Below are 26,957 nucleotides of genomic sequence, written 5' to 3' on the forward strand. Positions count from 1 at the left end.
ATCTCATTGAATAGTGAATAATTCAAAGAGCTGAGTAGTCCACACATTTTCATCCATTTCTATTGATGACTTCTGCAGGAATGCATCCAATCAAGAGTTGGAACTCCTAAATGTGGTTTTATTCAGCTTATTCTGCAATATTTGGATGTCGTAACTAGGATTAATCAAGGGAAGATGCTGGATTTTTTAACAGGATGCTTGCCCTCTAGTGTCTATTGTATTCAAGTACAATGCATACCACTTCCTTTTCAGAATTTCAAGGTGACAACAGTAATTTCTAAGAATGAACTTGGTTAACAGTTTAATAAAAGAAAACGTAGGAAATTTAGCAAGCGTATTGTGTAATATTAAAGAAAGCCTCACCAGCTTTCATGCAAGATGGGCCGCAGCATTAATACCAGATGCAAAAGACAAAGCAGCTGTATTCAAAACTGCTGGCTGCTCCAAACAATGTTGTCTTTTGGTGGAGTCATCAAATAGCATTTCTAATGGATCAGATGGACTAATGAAAGTGTAGAATATGACATGTTGTCATGCTCGTTAAATTTCTTTGGAAACCCCATTGGAAAGCTTAAACCACAATCAGGATGTGAACAGTAATGCTGATGGAGTAAACAGAACTTGAATCTGAATCTGTCTGAAAGGATGTAAGGGACTGTTCGGCAAACGAAAAACAATTTTAAAACTTGATCCTTGTGAAACTTCCATGACAAATCAACTATCAAAGCTAAAACTGTAACCACTCTGTTCCTCTGTACAGAGAGGGCATTTTTGTAATTTTGTATTAAACACTCTTGTGAAAAAAGTCTAAAATTTCCCACGCACAAGTGTTGTGCCAAAGTTGGTAATCCATCCTTTTTTTTGTTTAAAGCCTGGTTGTAACAATATTGGAATGGGTGTGTAACTTGCTTCCAGCAGCACCTATTTCTGTTGGAAAAAAATGTTGAAATATAAATGTAGCCTTCAGAAATCCAATTCCTCAATTTTCAAATTGGTCGTGCTGGTATGTATGGTTAGAACTGTTGCTGTAGTGTCTGCTGATAGCATCAAAATCCTTTTAAACTCATGACAGGCACAGATATATGAAGGGGCAGGTGTCAGAGTCCATGGGGCAAGAGTGTGGCTGTGCATGCACTGCATCGAACCTTGCTTCTGTTTTCCTTCCTTCCTTTTCTTTGAAAGTAACCAACTACACCCCTGCACATGCCCCAACTTTTGGAAATAGAATCCAAATTAATTAAAAATAAGATCTCTGCAATTTCAGCTTTTCAGAAGGTTTTGTTGGCTTTTGGCAAGTTACTAAAGAATGCAGAAGTAAAGAGATCTTATGGGTTTGATGCCATGTTTCTATCTGGAGAGCAACACTACTTGCACGTTCCTTCTATACCAGAATATCATTCCTCCCAGATTCAGAATTAGATAGGGTAATAACACCAAATCTTTGAAGTAATTATGTGATTTCAACTGACAATTCAGCTAAATGCCGACCCTGTTGTTTTGATGGGAAAATTTTATTATCAGGCCAACCATTCCCCAATAATATATGTAGGGAGAGTCAACCACACAGAATCGGGTCCTTTGGCAAATCATGTCCATCAGATACCCATCTATATTAATTCCATTTACTGAAGCTTGATCTGTATGTTATTGAATAGTGTAGATCATATGCAACAGTGTAAAGGAGGCCACTATTCATGTTGAAAAATAAACTCTGCTATGGGGTAAACATTCCTAGTTAAAATCTTTGGCAACAATTAAATCAAGCAAATGGTAGGCAGGAGAAACAAATCCAAAACGGCAATCAAATTTTTTTTTTTTTTAAAAACAGAATCTCACTTGATAGGCCACATTTGAGTTCTTATTAAAGCTAAGAATCTCGCAGTTTTCTGAAAATCCAACACAGGTTTCCCCCGTAATCCGAAAGTAGAGCGTTCCTATGAAACTGTTTGTAATCCGAAATGTTGTAAAGCGAAGAAGTAATTACCATTAATTTATATGGGAAAAGTTTTTGTGTGTTCCCAGACCTAAAAAAAAAACCTACCACATCAAAGCAAATAACACATAAACTTAAAATAACACAAATATATATTAAAAGCAGGAATGATATGATAAATTTACACCTTATATAAAGTAGAAATATTGTAGGTACGGTGTAGTTTCACTTATCAAACTTGGGAAGGCAGAGAGCCAAAATCGATTTGGAGAAAAGAAATCGGCACTTACACGCATACGTACGCACATGCATATGCACATACACGCACACGCAAACAACTGCCCGTACAAGGCTTCACAGTCATTGTAGTCTTTCTCAGGGTAAATACATGTATAAAGCATGTATAAATACATGTATACATGTGTCTTTTTTTCATAGAAGGAAAATCCTCTGATTAGCGAAAACTGGTATTAATGTAAGTCTTTTGTAATAGCGAGTTGTCGTAAATCGAACGTTCGAAAAGCCACCTGTAACCACATGGAGATATTGATGTCAGGAGGTGAAATTTTTTCAGTCCTTATTATGAGAGCAATTGTCCTTTAATTGTTCTATTAGCAAGTTTGAGGTCATGGAGCTGACAAAATTGGTTATTTAGAGCTGTTAGATCATAGGGAAGTAATTGCAGTTTATTATTGCACTTGTAATTTATTAAAAGATGAAATCAGTATGAAATTATTGTAACTCATACACTGAATAGTGCTGTTCAGAACCAATCTAATACTCCTTTCATTACTCCCACTTTACATTTTTATAAAGGTGTTTACTCAATGGATTGTGTTTATGGAGATTTTAAGAGGAATATTCAATAATAATTGATCCAAATATTCAACTTTTGAAATAATCAGGTCAGAAATACAGAGTGGATCATAATTGTTATTATTCCTCAGTCAAATCTTTCCAGTCATCTTAATGCATCTAACTTGGTTGCAGATTTAGACATAAATCAAATGACATCATTCTCTGCATAAATTAAGTCTGTTTTGTCTCAGAGAAGTCCATTATTCCTGGGAAAACTAGATTGTTAGCAAGAGATTAAGCAAAGCAATATTCCCACAATCTAGCATTTTAAGGGAGCACATCAGTTTCTAGCCAATCAACCAGACCCAGAGATGAATGCAGCTGTTTAAAATAAACATTTCCATTTGTCCCACCCACATCGACTCCTTTGACTTTGAGACCTGATCTTCGTATTTTCTTCAGTGTCACCTTACTACAGATCCAAAAGTGAGGCGTGACAGTAGCAATATTGGTTCACTGTGTACCAGAGATGTCATGTCGGCTTAGTGTTAAGGAGATTCCTCCAAATGCAAATAATAGGGGCTCCTTGGAGCTCATATTTCAGGTGCAAGGATTGTAACCTGTATCCCCTGAGTACTGAACACGAAGAAGTAGATCTGAATCTCAAGGTCAATATTTTATTTTTGAACAATCCTTTAGCATTGTAGATAATAAGCCAGGTAGTGAATTTTTTTATCACTGATTACCAGATATCTTGTATGAATGATGACTCAATTAACAAAATGTCTCTGAAAATTTGCTGTCGCTAGTTGAGTTTCTGTAGTATTTCAACTTGAAAGTTATAATTGACTGAAAACATTCTCCTTGGGCTTTGATAAGTTAGCTTAAAAGCCATCAAATACTGTGATTAATGCGTTTATGTGAGATGGGTCAAAGGCATTACTGTGTCCTTTGCATAGAGTTTGAACTCTTTTGCAGTATTTAACCTCTAGCACTTTTTGGCAATTGGCTCCATATGTTCACTGTCATAAACATTTAGATAGAATGCTCTGAAGAAAGATCAGACCCTGAATAGGAAAAGGACAAGGTTGCTTTTAAATGGTTGGGAAGCAAAATGATGGCTATTGATTCCAACTTATCCATTGTTGCCAGAAATAAAACAGTATTACAGAAGGATTTTAGTTAAAGTTTAGAAATTTAAAAGCTGTTGATCTTCATAGATTGATTTTGAAATTACTGGGTATCAACAATGCACCTAATAATCCAATAATCATGGTTGGCAAGCACTCCCTAGTTTCATTTCTGTTACTGGGAATCTATAGTGTGTGGAATGTCAGCTTCTCAGTTCCATTCTACTTCGTAGTTTTAATATATAGTTTTCTGTTGTTTAATTATAGAAAAGCTGCCATCAGTTTAAAGTTAAATTAAACAAGAAGTATAACCATCTTGGTTATTAGTTTTTGGGGGAATGTACAGCACACAAAAGTCACCAAGGATGGAACGATGCTTTCAGTGTTACTTGTGGCATTGAACGGGTGCTACTTCGCAAGTCCACTCATTGTTTGGATCCTTGACCGGTTGGACAGGGACTGTATTGAAGGCTCTGCAGAGCTACTATTTACCTTAAATATATATTTTGCTTGCCCATTGGCCAGAGGTGTTGAAAGTTCAGAATGGAGTATTTTTATGCTCAGGAATCCATGGTGCCCATTGGATATATCAAGCAGTTTCAGGCTCCTGTAACTCTGTCCCAGATCTATTTCTGCATGACCTCCTGAAGATCTAATGACTGAATCTTTGTTGAGTTTTTTCCCATTTCCCTTACTAAGTTCAGTGTCAAGCACTTTTTAATTAGGTGCTAATCAGTGTCTGACACTTTTATCAAGCATTTTCGCTTACCTTTTTAATCTACTGAATAAAGAGGTTACAAGTTCTTATTGCTTTTGTTTTGCTGCATAGTAAAGAGTCATGTTCAACAAGGTTGGTTGTATCTGCTCAACAACCTACTTGATGCTTAAGCTCACAAAACTACTTCCCATTGCGCCACTTTATAGCAACTGCCCTTGTATATTCTCCGAATAAGCCTCCTCGTGTAATATCAGGACATGAGTGTACACCTATTTCGAATAGTTTAATTTTATTAGATGCCTCACTGTCAATAGACATTCATTCACAGTTACAAGCACTGATTGTGCAATGTAGTATGTGTGTGGTATGCTGCTTCTTAAATTTGGTTCCATTAATTTCACTGGAGTTCAGCATGCATTCATGATTACATTGTGCAGATATAAAGGCAATTTTCCACCCTCAGTTTGATCTTAATTAGCCCTGCCACCAGAGACAAAAGCACAATCTGCTAACTGCCTGCATGATCCAATTCAATTTGCCATTTTCCCTTGAGGCCCCGAAGATATGGATTAGAGCACCACCCATTGGTTACTTTTCAGTTATTAAGAGAAAGACTGGCAGAGTCATTCACCTTAATCAATCTTCCTATTCAGATTTCCCTTCCTCTTTTATCCCACTAACTCAGTTCAGACTTTTCTTACCAGAGTGCCAGCAGTTTGAAAAATATGTTATTCATAAAATCACGTTACTTTTTCCTGTTGTTTTGGTGAAGTTACTGTTTTAAGTGTCCATTGATTTCATTACGATGTTTGAGGTGTAAGCATGGGCTACTGCACTGATGGAAGATCAAAATATCATTTTTTTCTACACCAGAGTCCAAATCAGTGTGTTTTCATGCCTTGACTGAGCATTCTGGATTTTTAATCAAGGACACCACGATTCCAACTCGTTATGTACTACAGCAGCCATTGTTTCCTACAGCTGAACAAAGAACTGTTGTAACTTGCTGAAGGAGTCACTCTAGTTAGTCCACTGTTCTTCTGATAATTAAAATTATAGGGAGAATGGAGAAGAGAAAAGACAATCAAGTTGACGAGAAATTTGTACTAATTTAAGGATGTATCTAAGCAAAATGTCAAAATAATTTTCATAAAAATGTATATCAAAATTTTTTTTAGCAAATGAAAAAAACTTTTACAAATGACATAGAGTTGAGAACAATTGCTTCTAAATCCTTAATTACACAACTGAAAATCTGTAACTCATGCTTATGTAAATATAGTACTGAATGGGACCATACTGATTTGGTAAATTAATAGATTGTTGCTCAATCTGTGTGCAATTTGATTGGTTAAAAATGCTATTTTTTTAAAAAAAGGATAAATGACAATTATACCTCTAGCTGGTTTCCATCGCCGTAGCTGGTGAATTTTGTATGAAACTGGTGTCAAGTGCTATTATATATTTGCAGTGAAAAATAGAAACTTGTCCCTGGATCTCCTTGTCGAGGCACAGTCTGTCTTTAATCATACTTTTCATCAGTACATTGAAATTTCGGTTACCAAGGACAACATCATAAATAAATCTGTTTGTTGAGTTTTACTTGCAACTTCCGAAGTTTGTGCACTTCGTGCGAGTGAGCAAGAGAGGTGGTCGTCTGTGGAAATTTATAATCATTTATTACATATGTGTGAAGCGAAGGAGGAATAAAAGCGTGAAGGCATACATCCATAAACTGAGGCAGAAAGCCTAAATGAAAACTGAAGTGAATTCCTGGGTCTTGTCACAAAGTAATGAGAAACTAGGGCTTTTATTCATAGTGGCGGAAGATACATTTGCTCTCAATCTCTTTTTAGCAGTAAATGCTTCACTGATATATCACATCAAATTTGAACAGAAATATTTGTGCTCTACATTATAGCGAAGCTTTGGGAATTACTACATGGTTGGATAGATTCTGTGAAGGTTTATAGCATGTATGGTCACAGTTATTATATTTAATCATAATTTATCTAATTCATTGTATTTTGCTCAGCTCAATGTGACTTAAAGTAACGTTTTAGGCTATGAAAATAAGCCCTAGTGCTGCGGTTTTATTGAAGTAAATTGCAAGTAATAAAGAATTCTGTATTATTTAAATGCACTTTTTATTGTGTGTTGATTATTTGAATTGAAGCCTATTCAACAAAATGAGAAGGTGGGCATCTTTAGCAGGAATCCTGATGGTAGTTTTGCAAAAATAACATTTTTGCATCTGCTCCAATTAATGGCATGTACTCTTTGGCATGAAAGATGTGAATTTATCAGCATGTCTATATAACAGTACACAGTAGAAGCTTCTTTCTCCAGTTTGCAGCAGACCTGAATTTTGAACTGTCTCTAAAAGTTGATTCTAATGTATAATCATGAAGTTCTGAATTGACAAGACACATGAAAATAATGCAAATTTTGGTGGTGATTTATAGCTGTGGATGTGTATAACTAAAATGATGGCAACCTTCCCTTTCTGAAGCAAATTTAAATGTCATTAAATGACCTGGAAGAGTGTTATACTGCTCAGAAACTAAAACTGGGTTTAAGGAAGTTATGTGGGAAAGAAGGTTTATCGTAGTGGGAAGAATGGTAAATTAATGTAGAAAAGCAAAATATCAGAATATCTGGTTTGGCATCTAGTCTAAATGTGTAAATCTCTAAATTTATATAAAGAATACTTCTTTCCTTAATAAAATATTGAGAATTAACATTTAAAACAGTTTGCACATTTATGCTCTACAAAAACATGAATTTAAATCACACCACTTTGGGGAATATAACTTTACTTAATTAGCTAAATCTAGATGAGACTATTGGAAGAACCAAGCAGGTTCAGTTTGGTCCTTGTAGGGAGAAATCTGCTATCCTTCCTCAGTGTGCTCTATATACAGTATGTCGGCAACGTAAAGCGATATAGTTGATTCTAAACCGTTTGCTGAAATGACCAAGCAAGCCACTTGGTTCAAGGGCAGTTGGGATGAACAGTAAGTGCTGGCCTTGCCAGCTGCATGTTATGAATTATTTAAAAAAATAAATTCTTGGATCAGCCGTATCGAGTTTTTTGCTTAGATAAATGTAAGTAATACATAATTTGAGGATCCAGGTAGTGAATGTCTGGAAACAACTGAGTTATTGATCTGTCACTCATTAAATCAAATGAGTGTTGTTAATTGGAATACTTGCAAATCAATGATGCATATTTCCTGTTTCTTTTATAAGTATTTATTGAAATACAGAAATAATGATTTATGCTAAAGGGATGCCAGTATCTAAATTGTGTCTTAGGTGGACAATGTACTGTGGGGTGAACAATTAGTGTTGTAACTCTTGCTAGATATTGTAAAATTAGCTTGACCAATGCATGTTAAAAGAGTGAAGGCACGTGCTTGATTTGCCCAGGAGTCCAGCCAATGTGACAGTAATATTGAGGCACACAGTGTGTTCATGAACATGATAAAGTTGAAGTGCTTTTGCTCATTTCTGGACTCTTTCTCAGAAATAGTGTTTATAGATGGAAAATGGCTTTCTGCATACAGTATATCACATTCTTTTTTTCAGACCCTACAGTGCTCTGTGGAGGGAACACTGAGAGCTACGGAGGAATTCTACATGTAATATTTTTTTTACTAGGCCATAATGTGTAATTGTAGCAGAGTTTCTTCTGTCTGAAATGAAGAGAATGCATACAGATTTTCCCAGGTTACAGTATCTCCTTATTTACCTCAATTTTTCCAGTCACATTTGAAATCTTTTCATTAATAGAATTTAAATAGAATCTTACATCCATCCCACAATGTGAGGAAGTTAAAATCTTTGCATTATGACTCCGTTGCAATGTACAGACATGTGAATTTAAGAGTCTAATGGCTTGTAGAAAGAAGCTGTGTCATAGCCGGTTGATCCTGGCTTTAATGCTGTGGTAGGGTTTATCAGATGGAAGCAGCTGAAACAGTTTATGGTCGAGGTGACTGGTGTCCCAGATGATCTTCCAGTCTTTCATTGTGCAACTGCTGCTATACATATTCTCAGTGGAGGGAAGTTCACATCCACAGATGCGCTGGGCTGTCCGTACCACTCTCTGCAGTGCCCAGCGATCAAAGTTGGTGCAGTTCCCGTACCAGGTGGTGATACAGCCAGTCAGTATTCTCTCAGTGGTGCCCCTGTGGAAGATTTTGAGGACGTGGGGGCCCATATTGAACTACTTCAGTTGTCAAAGGTGGAAGACATTAGAAGTTAATTGCCTAGAATTTGAGTATAGTGTCTTCTTTTCAGATTCTATTCCTATTCACAGATTTTTGACCCCATTCTACAGCAGATTGCTTCATAATATATCTAAATGACAATGAGGGCTAGTGCTCTCTTGTATACTGTGGCATGTACTTTTTTGCCCATTGATGAATTACTGATTTTGCTGTTTAGGTTCAGTGTTTTCACAGGTTACTGTGGTTGATTAGTCTTTAGATCTGGGCAAATTTATTTAAAGAGAGGAAGATGGAGGGATAATGATTGATGTTTCTTTTTGCAATCTGTGCAGAACAATTCTGGGTTGTGCAAGCAGTTTGTGACTGTATCAACCACTTTTTGTGATCTCTTTTGGTGTTTCTATACTCGGCTGTGATCAACCAGTTAAGGATACCCTCCACTGTTAATATATAGAAGTTGGTCAAAGGATGTCCAATGAACTGGTGATCCAAATGTTGCTAGTCCTGTACCAATGAAGCATTTCTAACCCTGTAATTATTTTCCATATGCCAATGCATTTTGCAGTCAATTAATTAGTTTTGAGGTGTGGTTGCTGTTCTGCTGTAGATAATGCAATCAGTTTATGTGTAGTAATGACTAGGCAATCTCCTTCGGTGAAGTAGAGTGCGAGATACATATTGGCCAAGAGTAAGGGGTTAAAGAATGGATCAAACAATATGTACACAATGCTGGAAGAACTCAGCAGGTCAGGCAGCATCCGTGAGAAAAGAGTAGCCAACGTTTCGGGCTGAGACCCTTCATCAGGAATGGGGGTTGGGGGAAGAGAGGGCCGAAGCCCAGTAATAGAGATAGGGGAGGGGGTAGGGCCTAGAGGTGCCAGGTGGCAGGATGTGGTCGAAGAGACAGAGAGAGGCGGAGATAGAGTTTACTTATGAATGAGGGCACTTCCAACAGTGCACTTTATACGGTGCAAAAACACCAACACATTTTCCTTTTCAAGATTGGAGCTTTAACTCACGACCTGACTTTGAGACGAGAGTGCTGCCAAGCTGCTGAGAGACAAAAGACCTGTGGACCCAGTGGGTGATAGGAACTCTCGTAAATGCTGAATTATTATTATAACTACCATTAATTAAGACAATGTTGCCTTTTGATCCATTGAATGTAAGTTGCGATCCATCTTGACCTAGCTAAATGAAAGCACCGGAATCATGGTGTAAAGGCTGGCTCTTCTCCTTAACTGGTCATTCTTCCAGATAGTCTCGAGGTTTGCAGGGGTACACATACTCATCCACCATACATGGGCAAGTAATTATTTGTTGGCCAGGCACTAAGTAAATGTGCCACTTCCAAATTTCAGAAGAGTAGTCAATGAACAAGGGTTAATTAAAAATAACAATGGTAGGAGAGGCAAGAAAGACTGCAAATGCTGGCAATCTGGAACAACACACAAGATGTGGGGGGAGGGGAGTTGTCAGCAGGTCAGGCAGCATCTAGACAGTCAATACTTTGAGTCAAGGCTCTTCTGGAATGGAAAGAAAGAGAGGGGAGAAGCCAATACCAAAGGTTTGGGGGCTTTGTGGGAGAAGGGTGTAGTGAGAGTTGGTGGGTGATGGGTGAGTCCAGGTGAGGTGTCGGAAGTTAGATTGGGGGGTGGGTTGTTGGGTATGATGTAAGAAGCTGGAAGGTGTGAGAGGTGATAGGTGGAAGTGCCAAAGTGCTGAAGAATCTGTAACCTGATAGGAGAGGGTAGCGAATCATGGAATAAAGGGAAGGAGAGAGGAGTGTGTGGTTGATGGTCAGATCGAGAGGGTGAGGAAGAGGAGAAAAAAGCAGTGTGAGTGCTGGAAGGAAATGGAATTAAAATGGCTGGACACAGCAAGGTCCTGGCTGTTACAGTGGACTGAGCAAAGCTGCTCATCCAAGCAATACCTTCAATCTACACCAGTCCAAGTGAAAAGAACCTTGCACAGAAAGAGGCTGTGGCCAACAGTGAGAAATCAGATTCAGATGTGGTGTGAGATTATAGATCCTATTCCTCTGTCTTCCCTGCTATCCAGAAATGGGGCTGCACTGTAACATAGCAGTAGGCGCAGAACACTTAACAGTGCCAGCGGTAAGATTGGTGTTTGATTTCTGCCACTGACTGCAAGGAGTTTGTACATTCTCCCATTGGTCATGTGGATTTTCTCTGGGTACTCTCATGTCCTCCTACATTTTAAAGACGTTGACACCAGAAGCATACCAACACTTGTGGGCTGCCCAGTACAATTCTTGCTGATTTAATTTGATGCAAATGACATATTTCACTATGTTTTGATGTATATGTGACAAAGTTAACTTTTTTTCTAATCTGATTCCACCATTTATGATAAAAATCCAATGATAATAACCTTAATTCATTTGATAATTATGAGATAATCTGCAGATGCTGGAAATCCAAGCAATATTCACAAAATGCTAGGGGAACTCAGCAGGTCAGGCAGCATCTATGGAAAAGAGTAAGCAGCCGATATTTTGGCCCGAGACCCTTCATCATCATGAAATGTCAACTGCACTCTTTTCCATAGATGCTGCCTGGCCTGCTGAGTTCCTCCAGCATTGTATGTGTGTCACATGTTATTGATGCCAAATCTAAATTTACACCATCATCCAAAAGCAAAAATTGTGCTTTTAACTCCCAGAGAAGCAAACAGATTTTGCTACATTAATGAAAAGTCAATATTAAACTAAATGATCATTGCTAAAAAAAAAAGCAACACACATAAAATATGCTAACAGATCTCTTACTATCTTTCCTTTCGGTTAGTCCTGACAAAGGGTCTCAGCCCAAAATGTTGACAGTGCTTCTCCCTGGAGGCGCTGCCTGGCCTGCTGCGTTCCACCAGCATTTTGTGTGTGTTGCTTGAATTTCCAGTATCTGCAGATTTCTTCGAGATTGCTAAAAAAAAAGCCATTTTTGCATAGTACAGTTGATAAAAGGAATTTGTTCGATGATAATGTTGTGATTGATAGTAGCACATTTAACTTCAGACAATATATACTGAAATTCTTTCGAATTGGATAGAACAACTCAACTTGTAAAATACACATTCTAACGTAATTCACGATAGATCATGCCTGGTATTTTGCTGTTGTTTATATGCGTGTAAGTATTTGGAAAAATCACCTTTTGCTCTCAGCTATGATGAAAAAAATGTAGCCAGTAACAGTTTGGAACTGTTTTACATTCTCACTGAGTTTTGTGAAGTTCCAGCATGAAAATATTTGCCAATTGAAATATCTAAAAAAATTATATCCAACATATCAGCACACAGAGAATCTAAATTAATTGCCTTCCCCGATAATTACACGGCCCACACACTAACAGTCATTATTACTTTGTTTCCTACTTTTTCTAAGGAGGACTTACTATGAAGGTTTTGGTTAGCCATAGGATAGAAGGAGATGTGGCTAAATGGATCAAAATGATTTCATTAGTGTTTTCATTATATATGTCCACAAAAAATGGTAAAGGAGGAAGTTATATTCACTATACAGTGCAATAGAACTGCAACAAATCTGGACATTTGACTGCTGGCAGAATGGCTGCTTAGACAGGAAAAACAGATGGCTTGAAATATATAATAGTTTATGTAATTTAAGGATTAAATAGTTCAGGTCTGTTTTAAGCAGTGTACATGCTTCCCAAATTAGAAAAGTGAATAGGGTGTCTGCCAGCCAAATAATCCTGGGGGCAAAAAGGGAACATCTTGGGTTAATAATTTAAAATTAATGGCCAATGATCATGAAACCAAGCACCCAGTTACTGATCAAACAAACAGCTTCAATTCACAAATGAATTTTTTTATTATAAATTTGACAATTTGGTGAGAAATGTTTATCAGAAGGTTGCACAAAGACTACCACTGTATGACTGGTTCCTGAATTTTACCTATATTAGTTATTAGCACCTCCTGTAGATTGTAATTTATAATACTGTTGAATATTTGCTCCTCCTCCTCCTCCCGGTTAGAGGTTTTGCAAACATTTGAAAAATGTGTAGTGGCAAGAAACCATGTTGATAATTATGTGGGCCTGCAATTTTTGAATCCTTTCAAAATTATTGGTGATGTTATGAATAGAAAAAGCATCAATTTCCCAGGATGCTAGGAGATGCTAACACTCCTAACCTACCTCAGTCGTTTTGGCTTTAACTTCCTAGGTTACCCTATCTTAAGTACTTTTTAAATCTAATTTAAAGAAATAAAAAAATATTTTATTTTAATATAATGAAAATGTGAAGATCTGCTGCCAGCTAAGCAAGTATAAAATCTGTATGAGAAAATGACATGATGTGAGATGAGGTGAATTGTATTTAATTCACTAATCATCTGAGGTGTAATATCGAGTTTCACTGTGGTCAGTCAGTATAGTGCACATCCTTCCAAGTGTTGAACAATCAGGAAAAATACTGGAGTACTTTTGAATGTATTATGTAAAATATGTGATTGTATTAGATACTCCAGTCCAAATGGATCTTATAGATTATGTGAGATTAAGTTTCTTGATTATAGAATTATTTTTCATCATTTGAGGAGGTGCCAATTCTTGTCAACATTAATAGCAATAATGCAACTCTCAATGGAAATGCGTGATTTAAAATATTTGTGATATGGTTGTGCCGTATAAAAATACACCCATAATACATAATGTGCCATCCTTTTGCTTTGATCATTTCTTAAATATACTTTCATGTTGGCTTAACACTGATAAAAATGAATCTTAAAGCAAATTACTGAGGTAGATAGATTAGAGAAAATATTTATGCATGTACTGTAAAAGTTACAAATACCATGCAGGCATCTCTCCTGTCACCTCAACTGTTCACTACATTTCATAATGAGTTGGTGTGATAACATTTTCCAGTTAATGGTGGCATTGTGCGAGAAGGGGAGTACATAATTATAAGGAGATGGATTATTTGGCTGAGAGCAATTGGATTAAATATATTACAAAAGAGGCATGCATGAAGTCTTCCATTTTGTACCAAAACAGTGTTCAATCTGAGTATTAAAGAACTAAAACAGCGAACAGTATAGGACAGGAGCAGGCCCTTTGGCCTGCAATGTTGTGTCGAACCAATTAAATTAGAAATCAAATGACCAATTAAATTAATCACCTCGTCCTACACAATGACCATATCCTTCCGTTTATCTCACATTCATTTGCTTATCTAAACATCTCCTTGAAAGTCCCTAATGCATCCGACTCTACACCCAGCCCAGGCAGTGCATCCCAGGCACCCACCACTCGGTGTAAGAAGCTTGCCCTCCCTTCCACTCTGAACTTAGCCCCTCTCACCAGAAATGCATGCTCTCTGGTATTAGACCTTTCAACATTGGGGAGAAAGATACTCCCTCTGCCTCTCAGTTTTATAAACCTCTATCAGATCTCCCCTCAGCCTCCACCCCCCCAGAGAAAACAACCCAATTTTGTCCAACCTCTTGTTATAGCACCTGCCCCTTAATCCAGGCAACATCCTGGTAAACCTCTTCTGCACCCTCTCCAAACCACAACATCCTTCCAATAATGGGGTGAACACAACTCTATGCAATACTCCAGATGTGGCCTGACTGGAGTTTTATAAAGCTGCAACATATCTTTCTGACTTTTAAAATCAATGCCTCATCTAATAAAGGCAAGAATGCCGTATGCCTTCTTAATCACCCTAACAACCTATGTAGCCACTTTCAGGGAGCTGTGAACTTGGACCCCTCTGCTCAACAACCCTTAAGGGTATTGCCCTTAACAGTGTACAGTCTCTTTGCATTTCACCTAACAAGAAACAACACTTCACATTTGAGACCGTAAAACCATAAGATATAGGGGCAGAATTATGCTCCGCCATTTCATCATGGCTGATCCATTTTCCCCCTCAGCCCCAGTCTCCTGAATTCTCCCCCTATTCTTTCATGCCCTGACCAATCAAGAATCTACCAATCTCTGCTTTAAATAAACGTAAAGACTTGGCCTCTACAGCTGCCCATGATAATGAATTCCACAGATTCACCAATCTCCGGCTGAAGAAATCCCTCCTCATCTACATTCTAAATGGACAGGGGCGTCTTTTCTGAGGCCCTCTGGTCCAAGACTCTCCCACTATAAAAAACGTCCTCTCCAAATCCAGTCTATCAAAGCCTTTGAATATTCAGTAGGTTTCAATTAGGTCATACTTCATTCTTCTGAATTCCAGTGAATACAGGCCCAGAGCCATCAAATGCTCTTCATATGACAAACTGTTCAACCCTGGAATCATTTTCATAAATCTCCTTTGAACCCTCTCCAGTTTCAGCACCTCCTTTGTCAGATAAGACCAAAACTGCTGACGATACTCCAAGTGAGCCAGTACTCATCGGAGGATGAGAGGTGGGGAGGGTCCTATTGTCACTACTTCAGTGGACCTCTCCTGGACCCATCATGTGTGTAATTGCAAAGGAAGCATGACAGTGCCTCTACTTCCTCAGGAGTCTGTGGAGATTCAGCATGTCACTGAAAGCTTTGGCAAATTTCTATCGATTTGTGGTGGGAAGTGCGCTGACTGGCTGCATTACGGCCTGGTATGGGAACACCAATGCCTTTGAGCAGAAAATCCTACAGAAGGTTGTGGATTTGGCCTGGTATATCATGGGTAAAGCCCTCCCAACCATTGAGCACATCTATGTGAAACATTGCTGTAGAAAAGCAGCACCCATCCTCACCACCCAGCTGATGGTCTTTTCTTAACGCTGTCATCAGGCAGAAGTTACAGGTGCCTCAGGACTCGCACCACCAGGTTCAAGAACAGTCACTACCCCTCAACCATCAGGCTCTTGAACAAAAGGGGATAACTACACTCGTTCTATTTCTGGTGTTTCCACAGCTGATGGTCTCACTTTAAGGACTCTTTATCTTGTTATTTAATACACATTAATTTTTGCTATTTTAATTATATTTTCATTTGCATAGTGGTTATTAATTGATCCTGGCTACAATGATAGTTTTGTATATTTGCTAAGTATGTCCATAGAAAAAAGAACCTCAGGGTTGTATGTGGTGACATGTATGTACTCTGATAATAAATTTTACATTGGGCTTTGAAGTGGGGCTGAACCAGAGTTTTATAAAACTTTGATGTTACATCTTTGATTTTATTTTCTAGTCCTCTTGAAATAATGCTAACATCACATTTGTCTTCCTCACTACATACTCAACCTGCAACTTAACCTTAGAAAATCCTGCACAATTACTCCCAAGTCCCTTTGCACCTCACATTTTTGAATTTTCTCTCCATTTAGGAAATAGTCTATCCTTTCTTACTTCTGCTGAAGGTGCATGACCATACACTTCCTGATAATGTATTCCATCTGCCATTTCTTTGTCCATTCTCCTAGTTTGTCTAAATCCTGATTTAGCCTCTGTACTTCCTCAAAACTACTTGCCTGTCCACCTAACTTCGTGGAATCCACAAACTTTGCAACAAAGCCATCAATTCTGTCATTCAAGTCATTGACAAATAATGTAAAAAGAAGCAGTCCCCACACAGACCCTTGTGGAACACCACTAGTCACTGACAGTCAAACACAAAAAGCTGCCTTTATTCCCACTCTTTTCCTTCTGCCAATTAGCCACCGCCTTATCCATGCCAGTATCTTTCCTGTAATACCATGGACTCTTAACCTGATAAGCAGCCTCATGTATGACACCTTGACAAAGGTCTTTTGAAAATCTAATACACAATGGGCAATATTTTCTCTTTAGGAAACCATGCTGACTATGACCTCCAAGTACCTCAAAAGCATATCCTTAACAATTGACTCCAACATCTCTCTAACCACTGTGATCAGACTAACTGGCCTATAATTTCCTTTCTTCTGCCTCTCTCCTGCTTGAAGTGACATTTGCAATTTTCCAGTCTTCCAGAACCATTCCAGAATTTAATTATCATTATTAGTGCCTCCACAATTTCTTCAGCTACCTCTTTCAGAACCCTGGGGTGTAAACCATCTGGTCCAGGTGACTTACCTACCTTCAAATCTTTCAGTTTTCCATGAACCTTCTCCCTAGTAATAGTAGCTTCACACATTTCTGAACCCTGACACTCTGTAACTTCCACCGTACTGCTAGTGTCTTCCACAGTGAAGACTGACGCAGTTCCTTCACCATTTCTTTGTGCACCATTGCTACCTCTTCAGAATCATTTTTCAGTGGTCCAGTATCCACTCTTGCCTCTCTTTTACACTTTATATAGTGAAGAAACTTTTGGCATCCTCTTTAATATTACCAGTTAGCTTACTTTTGTATTCCATCTTTCCCTTCTTAATGACTTTTTAGTTGCCTTCTGTTGGTCTTTAAGCACTTCCAAAATCCCCCAACTTCCCACTAATTTTTTGCTCTATTATATGCCCTATCTTTGGCTTTAATATTGGCTTTGACTTCTCTTGTTAGCCACAGTTGTGTCATCTTGCCTTTAGAATAACTCTTCCAGATGTGTATGTCCTGCGCCCTTTGAACATCCCTGCCAGTGTTCTTTTCCAGTCAGATTTGGCCAACTCCACTGTCGCGCCTCTGTAATTCCCTTCACTCCACTGTAATACTGATACATCTGACTTTAGCTTCTCCTTCTCAAATTTCAGGATGAATTTCATCACATTATGATCATTTGGCCAGTTAAACTCCATCTGCCATTTGTGTACCCATATCTGCAACTAACCTATATCCACTGTGTTCTTTGTCAGTCATCTACACTATCCAAAACATCACCAATCTTTGTATCATCTGCCAACTTACAAACCCACCCATCTACATTTTCATTCAGATCATTTATATAAATCATTAACATCAAAGGTCCCAGTACAGATCCCAGTGGAACACTAATAATCACAGACCCTCAACTAGAACAAGTCTCTTTGAGCACTACCCTGTGTCTTCTATGAGCAACTGAATTCTGAATCAAAACAACCTATTCACCATTGATTCGATTCATCTTAATCTTCCAGATGAGTCTTCTATAAGTGACATTGTCAAAAGCCTTATTAAAATCTATGTAACCAACAGACACAGTTCTCCCTTCATCAATCACCCTCAACATCTCATCAAAAAACTCTATCAAGTTAGTAAGACTCTACTTGCCCTACACAAAGCATGCTGGCCCTCCCTAAGCAGGCAATGGTTTTCCCAAAAGCTCATAAATCCCATCCCTAAAGATTCTCTCCAGTAACTTCCCTACCATTGACTTGAGACTCACTGGTCTATAGTTTCCAGAATTATCTTGAATAATGGAACTACTCGCCAGTGCTCCGGGACTTCACTGGTCATCACTTTACTTGCCTTTCTCAATAACCTGGCATATATCTCTTCAGGCTCTAGGACTTAAGCACCTTAGTGCTCTTTAAGAGCCCTACACAACCTCCTCCTTTATTTTGATATGGCCTAGCATATTAATGTTCTTGGCACTGATCTTCCTATTCTCCATATCCTTCTCCTTGGTAAATAATGATGTAAAGTACTCATTAAGGACATTACCCACAAATCTACATCCAAGCAAATGTTTCCCCCTCCCCCCTTTCTCAATTAGTGGTCCTACCCTGTCCCTAGTTGTTCTCTTTCTCCTGATGTACTCATAGAATGCCTGGGATTCTCTTTAATCCTACTTGACAAGGACTTCTGATGGCCCCTCCTGGCTTTTCCTCCTTGAGTTCTTTTCTGGCTTCTCTATAATCCACAAGGACTGTGTTTGGTTCTAGCTTCCTAATCTTTACCTGCTTTTTCTTCTTGACTAAATTCACCATCTCTCTCAACATCGGAAGTTCTCTTACCTTGCCATTTTTGTCCCTCCTTCTGACAGAAGCATACCTGTCCTGGATGCTGTGCAGTTGGTCTTTAAACACCCTGCACACATTGGATGTGGAATTGCCAAAAACAGCTGTTCCCAATTAACTCTCCCTAGTTCTTGCTTAATGCTCTTGTAATTTGCCTTGCTCCAGTTTAATACTCTTCCACAAGGTCTAAACTTATCCTATCTATTGTCTTAAAACTTAAGGAGCTGTGATCACTGTTCCATAACTGCTCACCCACTGAAAAGTAGGTCACCTGGCCAGACTCCTTACCCAACAGGAGATCCCTCCTCTTGTTGAACTATCTACATATTGATTTAAGAAACTGATTTAAAATCCTGGATGCACCTAACAAATTCTGCTCCATCTAAACCACTTGTACTAAGAAGGTCCTAGTTTATAATAGGGAAGGTGCATCCAGCATGATGACAACCTTACTGTTTTTACAATTTTTCTTAATCTGCCTGCATATCTGTTCCTCAGTGCCCCAGTGGCTATGGGGGGTCTGCAGTACAGTTCAAACAGAGTGATTGCATCCTTCTTACTTTTGAGTTCTACCCATATAGACTCAATGGACAAGCCCTCCCTTATGTCCCCTCTGAGTGCAGCTGTAGTATTGACCCTGATTGGTAGTGCAACTCTTCCCCCTTTTTTACCTCCCTCTCTATACTTTCTAACACCCTGAAACCCTGGAATATTAAGTATACATTCCTTTCCCTTTCTCAACCAGGTCTCCACAATGGCCACAACATCATGATTCCACGTACTGATCCATGCTCTAAGTTAATCACCGTTACCCATAATACTCCAAGCATTAAACTACTCACACTAAAACTATCCATTCTATTGTATCTATTACTTTGCGCCTACTTGTTATTACTGGCCCTGACATCTACCCTCCTCTCCATCCCTCCACTTTCTGACCTGGTGTCCTGGTTCCCTTCGCTCTGCCAGACTAGTTTATCTTCCTGATGTCGAGGTAGTGGTATAAAGCAGTGGTCAAAGGTAATTAAACTGTAGTGACCAAGCACAAAATATAATCTAAGAGCTTACTGGAATCTTTTTGTTTTAACCAATGGTCCACATTGCAATACATCAGGAAATTGTACTTATTTATGCAAAATCCTATATGCTCCATATTGGGATATTTTATACAGTTCAGATGCAGTTTGCTTTATATTAACCTTAAAAGAGAGCAGCACCAATACATTTGGTGGTTTTGAAAGTACGAGACATCAGATAAAGTGGAAAGGATCAATTAATTAAGTAATTGTTCTCTTAATGTACCAGGTTTTGGTGAAATTTGCTTGAGATTTTTAAGGTTTTAGAAGTGTTTGGTAAGATGGATGGGTAGAAACATTTTCTGCTGTTGGGACCATCTATTTTGGAGATCTGCAGTTCAGCAAGGCAACACGGGCAAGGGAAGGTAGAAGTATGGAACTCCCATTAATAACATTAAAAGTCAACTTGTAAAGTCAATTTGGCAGAACTCTGCTCGTTGTGTTTGTTTAAGAGTGCAGGTGTCCCCCCCCCTTACAAAGGTGTCCCTACGAAACCTTTCTTAAGCCGAAATGGTGTAAACCATTAATTTATAGGGGAAATATTTTCGTAAAAGTGAAAATCCTCTTTGTAATGCGAAAACAGGTAACTAATGTAGGTCTTTTGTGAAAGCGAAATAGCGTAAACATTCATAAAGTGGGGGACACCTGTGCAGAGTCAAGGAAGATGAGTTGGCATAAGGATTGATGTGGTTTTAGTGATGAAGATACAGTTTTGAAAGGGTAATTGATTTCAGTTACTGCATTTTTTTCTTTCATGGCACCAATTAGTTTTAGACTAGTTATGTTTTGAAAGTGATGTCAACAATTTTCTCCTGCTTCTGAACTACTAGTACCTGAGTGCCCATCAGAAAAGAGTGGATAATTTCATGAGTTCCCTACTAGTTTTTAGCTAGTGTGTCTGTAGACAGTCAGTGGTCCGTTTCTTCCAGCACTTTCACATTGCAATGCAGAGGTCAGGAGTGAGCTGGAGGGCATTGTTGTATATCTAACCTGCAGCATAAGTATCCCAATCCAAGCGATCTCAAGTAGCCCCTAAGTTATTGTCACCTAGCATTGCTGCATTCATTTGAATGGATCACTGCCCTTGATGACCAAGGAATTACAGGACAACATCACCTGACTGTGCAGGTGATGCCTCCCTCCCAAATGCACTGAATAACTTCTCCGCCCGGTTTGAGGCGGAAAATGACATGGTGGCGAGGAAGTCCACCCCTCCTGCGAGTGACCAGGTGCTGTGTCCCTCTGTGGCCGACATGAGAAGAACCCTGCGCAGGGTCAACCCACGGAAGGCAGCTGGACCAGACAACATCCCGGGTAGAGTGCTCAGAGGATGTGCAGACCAGCTAGCAGATGTTCTCACTGACATCTTCAACATCTCCCTGAGCAGTGCCACCATTCCAACGTGCTTCAAGGCCGCCACCATCATCCCCGTGCCAAAGAAGTCTTCAGTGTTTTGCCTGAATGTCTACCATCTCATTGCACTTACATCCATCATCATGAAGTGTTTTGAGAGGCTTGTCATGAGGCATATCAAGACCCTGCTGCCCCCCTCAATGGACCCCCTGCAGCTTGCGTACCGTCCCAACCACTCAACAGATGACGCCATTACCATTACTTGGCCATCACCCTCCACTTGGCCCTAACCCACCTGGACAAAAAAGACACATATGTTCGGATGCTGTTCATAGACTTTAGTTCAGCATTCAACACAATCATCCCTCAGAAACTGATTGGAAAGCTGAGCCTACTGGGCCTGAACACCTCCCTCTGCAACTGGATCCTAGACTTCCTGACTGGGAGATCTCAGTCAGTCCAGATCGGGAGCAGCATCTCCAACACCTTCACACTGAGCACGGGGGCCCCCCAGGGCTGCGTGCCCAGTCCACTGCTGTTCACTCTGCTGACCCACGACTGTGCTGCAACACACAGCTCGAACCACATCATCAAGTTCGCCGATGACACGACTGTGGTGGGTCTCATCAGCAAGAATGATGAGTCAGCTTACAGAGAGGAGGTGCACGCACCCCTCATACAATCTCTTCTCCCTCCTGCCATCTGGGAAAAGGCTTTGAAGCATTCGGGCTCTCAAGACCAGACTATATAACAGTTTCTTCCCCCAAGCTATCAGACTCCTCAATACCCGAAGCCTGGACTGACACCTTGCCCTATTGTCCTGTTTATTATTTATTGTATTGCCGGTACTGTTTTTGTGCACCTTATGCAGTCCAGTGTAGGTCTGTAGGCTAGTATAGCTTTCTCTGTTTTTTTTATTACGTAGTTCAGTCTAGTTTTTGTACTGTGTCATGTAAACCATGGTCCTGAAAAACATTGTCTCATTTTTACTATGCACTGTACCAGCAGTTATGGGCAAAATGACAATAAAAGTTGACTTGACTTGACTTGAATTGATAGTAAGATTTTTAAAATACATTTGCAATTAATCATAATGTTTTAATTAACTTCAAAAGTTATTTTACTATCTAAGCACATATATGTCACCATATACAATCCTGAGATTCATTTTCTTGTGGGTATACTTAGTAAATCCAAGAACCATAATAGAATTAATGACAGATTGACCCAACAGGACTGTAAGACTATAAAACCATCAGATATAGGAGCAGAAGTAGGCCATTCAGTCCATCGAGTCTGCTCCACCATTCTATCATGGGCTGGTCCAATTCTTCCAGTCATCCCCACTCCACTGCCTTCTCCCCATACCCTTTGATGCCCTGGCTAATCTAGAACCTATTTATCTCTGCCTTAAATACACACAATGACTTGGCCTACACAGCCGCTTGTGGCAATAAATTCTACAGATTTATCACCCTCTGATTAAAGTAATTTCTCTGCACCTCTGTTCTAAATGGATGTCCTTCAATCCTGATTTCATGTCCTTTTGTCCTAGACTCCCCTACCATGGCAAATAACTTTGCCATATCTAATCTGTTCAGGCCTTTTAACATTCAGAATATTTCCATGAGGTCCCCACTCATTCTCCTGAACTCCAGCGAACACAGCCCAAGAGCTGCCAGACGTTCCTCATACAGTAACCCTTTCATTCCTAGAATCATTCTCGTGAACTTTCTCTGAACCCTCTCCAATGTCAGTATATCCTTTCTAAAATGAAGAGCCCAAAACTGCACACAGTACTCCAAGTGTGGTCTCACGAGTGCCTTATAGAGCCTCAACATCACACTTCTGCTCTTATATTCTATACCTCTAGAAATGAATGCCAACATTGCATTTGCTGTCTTCACCACTGATTCAACCTGGAGGTTAACCGTTAGGGTATCCTGCACAAGGATTCCCAAGTCCCTTTGCATCTCTGTATTTTGAATTCTCTCCCCATCTAAATAATAATCTGCTTGTTTATTTCTTCCACTAAAGTGCATGACCATACACTTTCCAACATTGTATTTCATTTGCCACTTCTTTGCCCATTCCCCTAAACTATCTAAGTCTCTCCACAGGCTCTCTGTTTCCTCAACACTACCCACTCCTCCACCTATTTTTGTATCATCCACAAATTTAGCCACAAATCCATTAATCCCATGGTCCAAATCATTGACATACATTGTAAAAAGCAGTGGTCCCAACACCAACCCCTGTGGAACTCCATTGGTAAATGGCAGCCAGCCTGAATAGGATCCCTTTATTCCCCTTCTCTGTTTTCTGCCAATCAGCCAATGCTCCACCCATGCTACCAATTCCCCGTAATTCCATGGGCTCTTATCTTACTAAGCAGCCTCATGCGCGGCACCTTGTCAAAGGCCTTCTGAAAATCCAACTACACCACATCTACTACATCTCCTTTGTCTACCCTGCTTGTAACTTCCTCAAAAAATTGCAATAGGTTAGTCAGGCAGGATTTTCCTTTCAGGAAACCATGCTGGCTTTGGCCTATCTTGTCAGCTGCCTCCAGGTACTCCATAATCTCATCCATAACAAATCAATTCCAACAACTTCCCAACCACTGATGTCAGGCTAACAGGTCTATAGATTCCTTTCTGCTGCCTCCCACCCTTCTTAAATAGCAGAGTAACATTTGCAATTTTCCAGTCATCCAGTACAATGCCAGAATCTATTGATTCTTGAAAGATCATTATTAATGCCTCCGCAATCTCTCCAGCTACTTCCTTCAGAACCCGAGGGTGCACTCCATCAGGTCCAGGAGATTTATCCACCCTCAGACCATTAAGCTTCCTGAGCATTTTCTCAGTTGTAATTTTCACTGCACAAACATCACTTCCCTGACATTCTTGTATGTCCAGTATACTGCAGCTGTCTTCCACTGTCAAGACTGATGCAAAATATGCAATCAGTTCCTCCTCGCCTCTCATTACAATATCTCCAGCAACATTTTCTATTGGTCCTATATCTACCCTCAACACTGTTTTACACTTTATATACTTAAAAAAAGCTTTTAGTATTTTCTTGGATATTAGTTGCCAACTTTATTTCATAATTCATCTTTTCCTAGCTAATTACCTTCTTAGTTTCCTTCTGCAAGTTTTTAAAAGTTCCCCAATCCTCTGTCTTCCCACTAACTTTGGCTTCCTAGTATGCCCTCTGTTTTGCTTTTACTTTGGCTCTGACTTCATCTGTCAGCCTCCATAGTGTCCTTCTTCCATTTGAAAATTTCTTCTTATTTGGAATATACCTGTCTTGCACTTCCTTCACTTTTAACTGAAATTCCAACCACTGCTGCTCTGCTGTCCTTCCTGCTGGTGTCTCATTCCAGTCAACCTTGGCCAGTTCCTCTCTCATGCTATTGTAATATCCTTCAGTCCACTGAAATACCGACACATTGGAATTTAGTTTCTCCTTCTCAAATTTCAGAGTGAACTTGATCATACTGTGATCACTGTTCCCTAAGGGTCCCTTAACCTTAAGCTCTTTTATAACCTCCAGATCATTGCACAACACCCAATCCAGCACAGCCGATCCCCTAGTGGGCTCAACAATAAGCTGTTCTAAAAAGCCATCCCTTTGACATTCTACAAATTCTCTCTCTTGAGGTCCAGTATTGACCTGGTTTTCCCAATCCACTTTCACGTTAAAAATCCCCAATGATTATCATGACATTGCCCTTCTGACACGCCTTTTCTATCTTCTGCTGTAATTTGTAATTCACATCCCGGTTGTGGATTAACTACTAAACTACCAATGTGCAAAAGACAACAAACTGTGCAAATACAAAATTAAAAAAAAGAATGATAAGCAATAAATATCAGGAATGTGAGATGAAGATCCCTTAGAAGTGAGCCCGTAGGTTGTTACAACAGTTCATTGATGGGGTGGGTGAGGTTATCCCCTCTGGTTCAAGTGCCTGATGGTTGAGGGGTAATAACTATTCCTGAACTGATGGTGTGAGACCTGAGGCCGCGATGGCAGCAGCAAGAAGAGAGCATATCCTGGGTGGTAGGGGTCCCTGGTGATGGGTGCTGTTTTCCCACAGTAGTGCTCCATGTGGATGTAACTTCTATAAATACAGTTGTTTTAAAATTTTTAAAATTATTTTCTTAAGTTTATTTAGCTCTTTTCAAACTATTAAAAGACTCTGTTCAACAGAGACACTTTAACAAGTAGCACAAAGGCATGGCAGCAGTGAACAATCAAAATGCGTCAATTTGGGATTCTCTGCCCTAAAACCAGTTGCCATCTCCAGTATGCCCTCCTTTTCGGAAAACTGAACTGGCAAGTGCAATAACAACTCCGGAGGTACAGCAATTAAGTGCAGCTACAAGACTGATGCAGCTATTGTACACACGGAGCAAGTGCAGAACAGGACATTATTATACAATACACTTTTAAACTTCAAATGTTACTCATCTAAGCTGTCACTGCATTTATAGTCCATGTCCTAAAAAACTTTGTACTTAAATGCTTACTCTTTTGTGACTGATGCTTGTGCTGTGTAAAGTTGCTTCACAATATATAGGACAAGAGATCAGAATTTTAAATGGTGCTGGTGTAAGGAAGAATTGTTTGTGAAAACTTCCCTGCTCATCTTGCTGGCAAACCTTTGTATGTTCATCTCATGTAGTTCACAAGGCTTCTGATTAACAGCTTTTCTGCAGGACATTGCATTTTGCAAAGCAGTTCTCCTTTGGCACTGTATATTGTGACTCCAGCCTAAATTTAATACCCATATTGTGGAGTAGGATGAACTCATAACTGCAGGATTCAGCTAAGCCAAGTTGACTCTCAAGGTAATGTAAAAATCTACAATGGACAAAGGTTCAGGTGAATTTGTGCTGCCCATTTAGCTTTGCCGTAATGCAAAGTATGTAATATTACTGTTCTTTGTGCACTTTAATGAGGTTCTGCATCGTAAGTGATTGCAATTGTGGTGGTAGTTTCAATGGGACCTGTTCCTTTTCAAGGCCCCCAGTTGTCCCGATAACCTTGATTACTATTCAGTTGGGTAACAGAGATTTGTAAAGAGCTGCTTTCCACTGTGGTGGATACTTGAGCTGCAGTTCATGAAATTGAAAAATAAAAATTGACCTTGTCTGTTACAGGAACTTCTTTGTGTTTGTTCTCAGGGAAACTTCATTTCAAAATTGCAAGTGAAAATAATGATTACAGTTAACAGCTTCTTCTCCTCCTTTTGTCTTTATAGGGTATCTTCATCTTCCTGATATATGGAGTGTACAACACAGAGGTAAGGCAAGTTATAGTGTTTCAAGGCTGACAGCCAGGATGAGAGAAGTGACAGGTTTCTGATCTCACAGAGGGACAGAACAGCTTATCGCTTGAGTGTCCTACTGCCCTTCATGCTTGGACTGCCCCATATGCATTCTGGTTTACCATTAAACACTGACAACCAGAAGGAAAATGATACATCTCTCATAGTCACTTATCGATATTTCAAAGTCCTTTCTTGTTTTTCAAGCGCCTTAAGTTTACAGAATGAAGCCTATTTAAAGTTTAACCCAGTTTGTAGAATTATGGACTAACTCTTAAGATTGGGACTAAAAGATTAAGTACCAAGATGCAAGATCTTACAATACTGCAGAAAGTATTATGTACATAACAATATTACTTAAATTCTCCCAAGGTTTTGTTATTTTCCACATATCTCTCTGAACAATCTTCAGATCAATTTTCAGAAAAAAAGAGCTGATCTATACGTTTGATAGCTAATGGTTTTTCTAATGCATCAGAATAGAATTTGTTTCATATTTAATTCAGATTCCACTTAAAACTGTACTAATTGCT

General features: G+C 39.3%; 1 protein-coding gene across 1 annotated transcript in view; it reads left to right on the plus strand.

Moving 5' to 3' along the window:
* LOC132401501 (adhesion G-protein coupled receptor D2) overlaps positions 1-26,957 on the plus strand; it is a 312,379-nt gene that overhangs the window by 112,462 nt on the left and 172,960 nt on the right. Inside the window, exon 21 of the mRNA XM_059983527.1 lies at positions 26,359-26,400. Within this exon, the coding sequence (XP_059839510.1) occupies positions 26,359-26,400 (42 nt within the window). The remainder of the gene's footprint in view (positions 1-26,358; positions 26,401-26,957) is intronic.

The sequence above is a fragment of the Hypanus sabinus genome, chromosome 11 (genome assembly GCF_030144855.1).
Source record: "Hypanus sabinus isolate sHypSab1 chromosome 11, sHypSab1.hap1, whole genome shotgun sequence".
In the NCBI taxonomy this organism is placed as follows: Eukaryota; Metazoa; Chordata; class Chondrichthyes; order Myliobatiformes; family Dasyatidae; genus Hypanus; species Hypanus sabinus.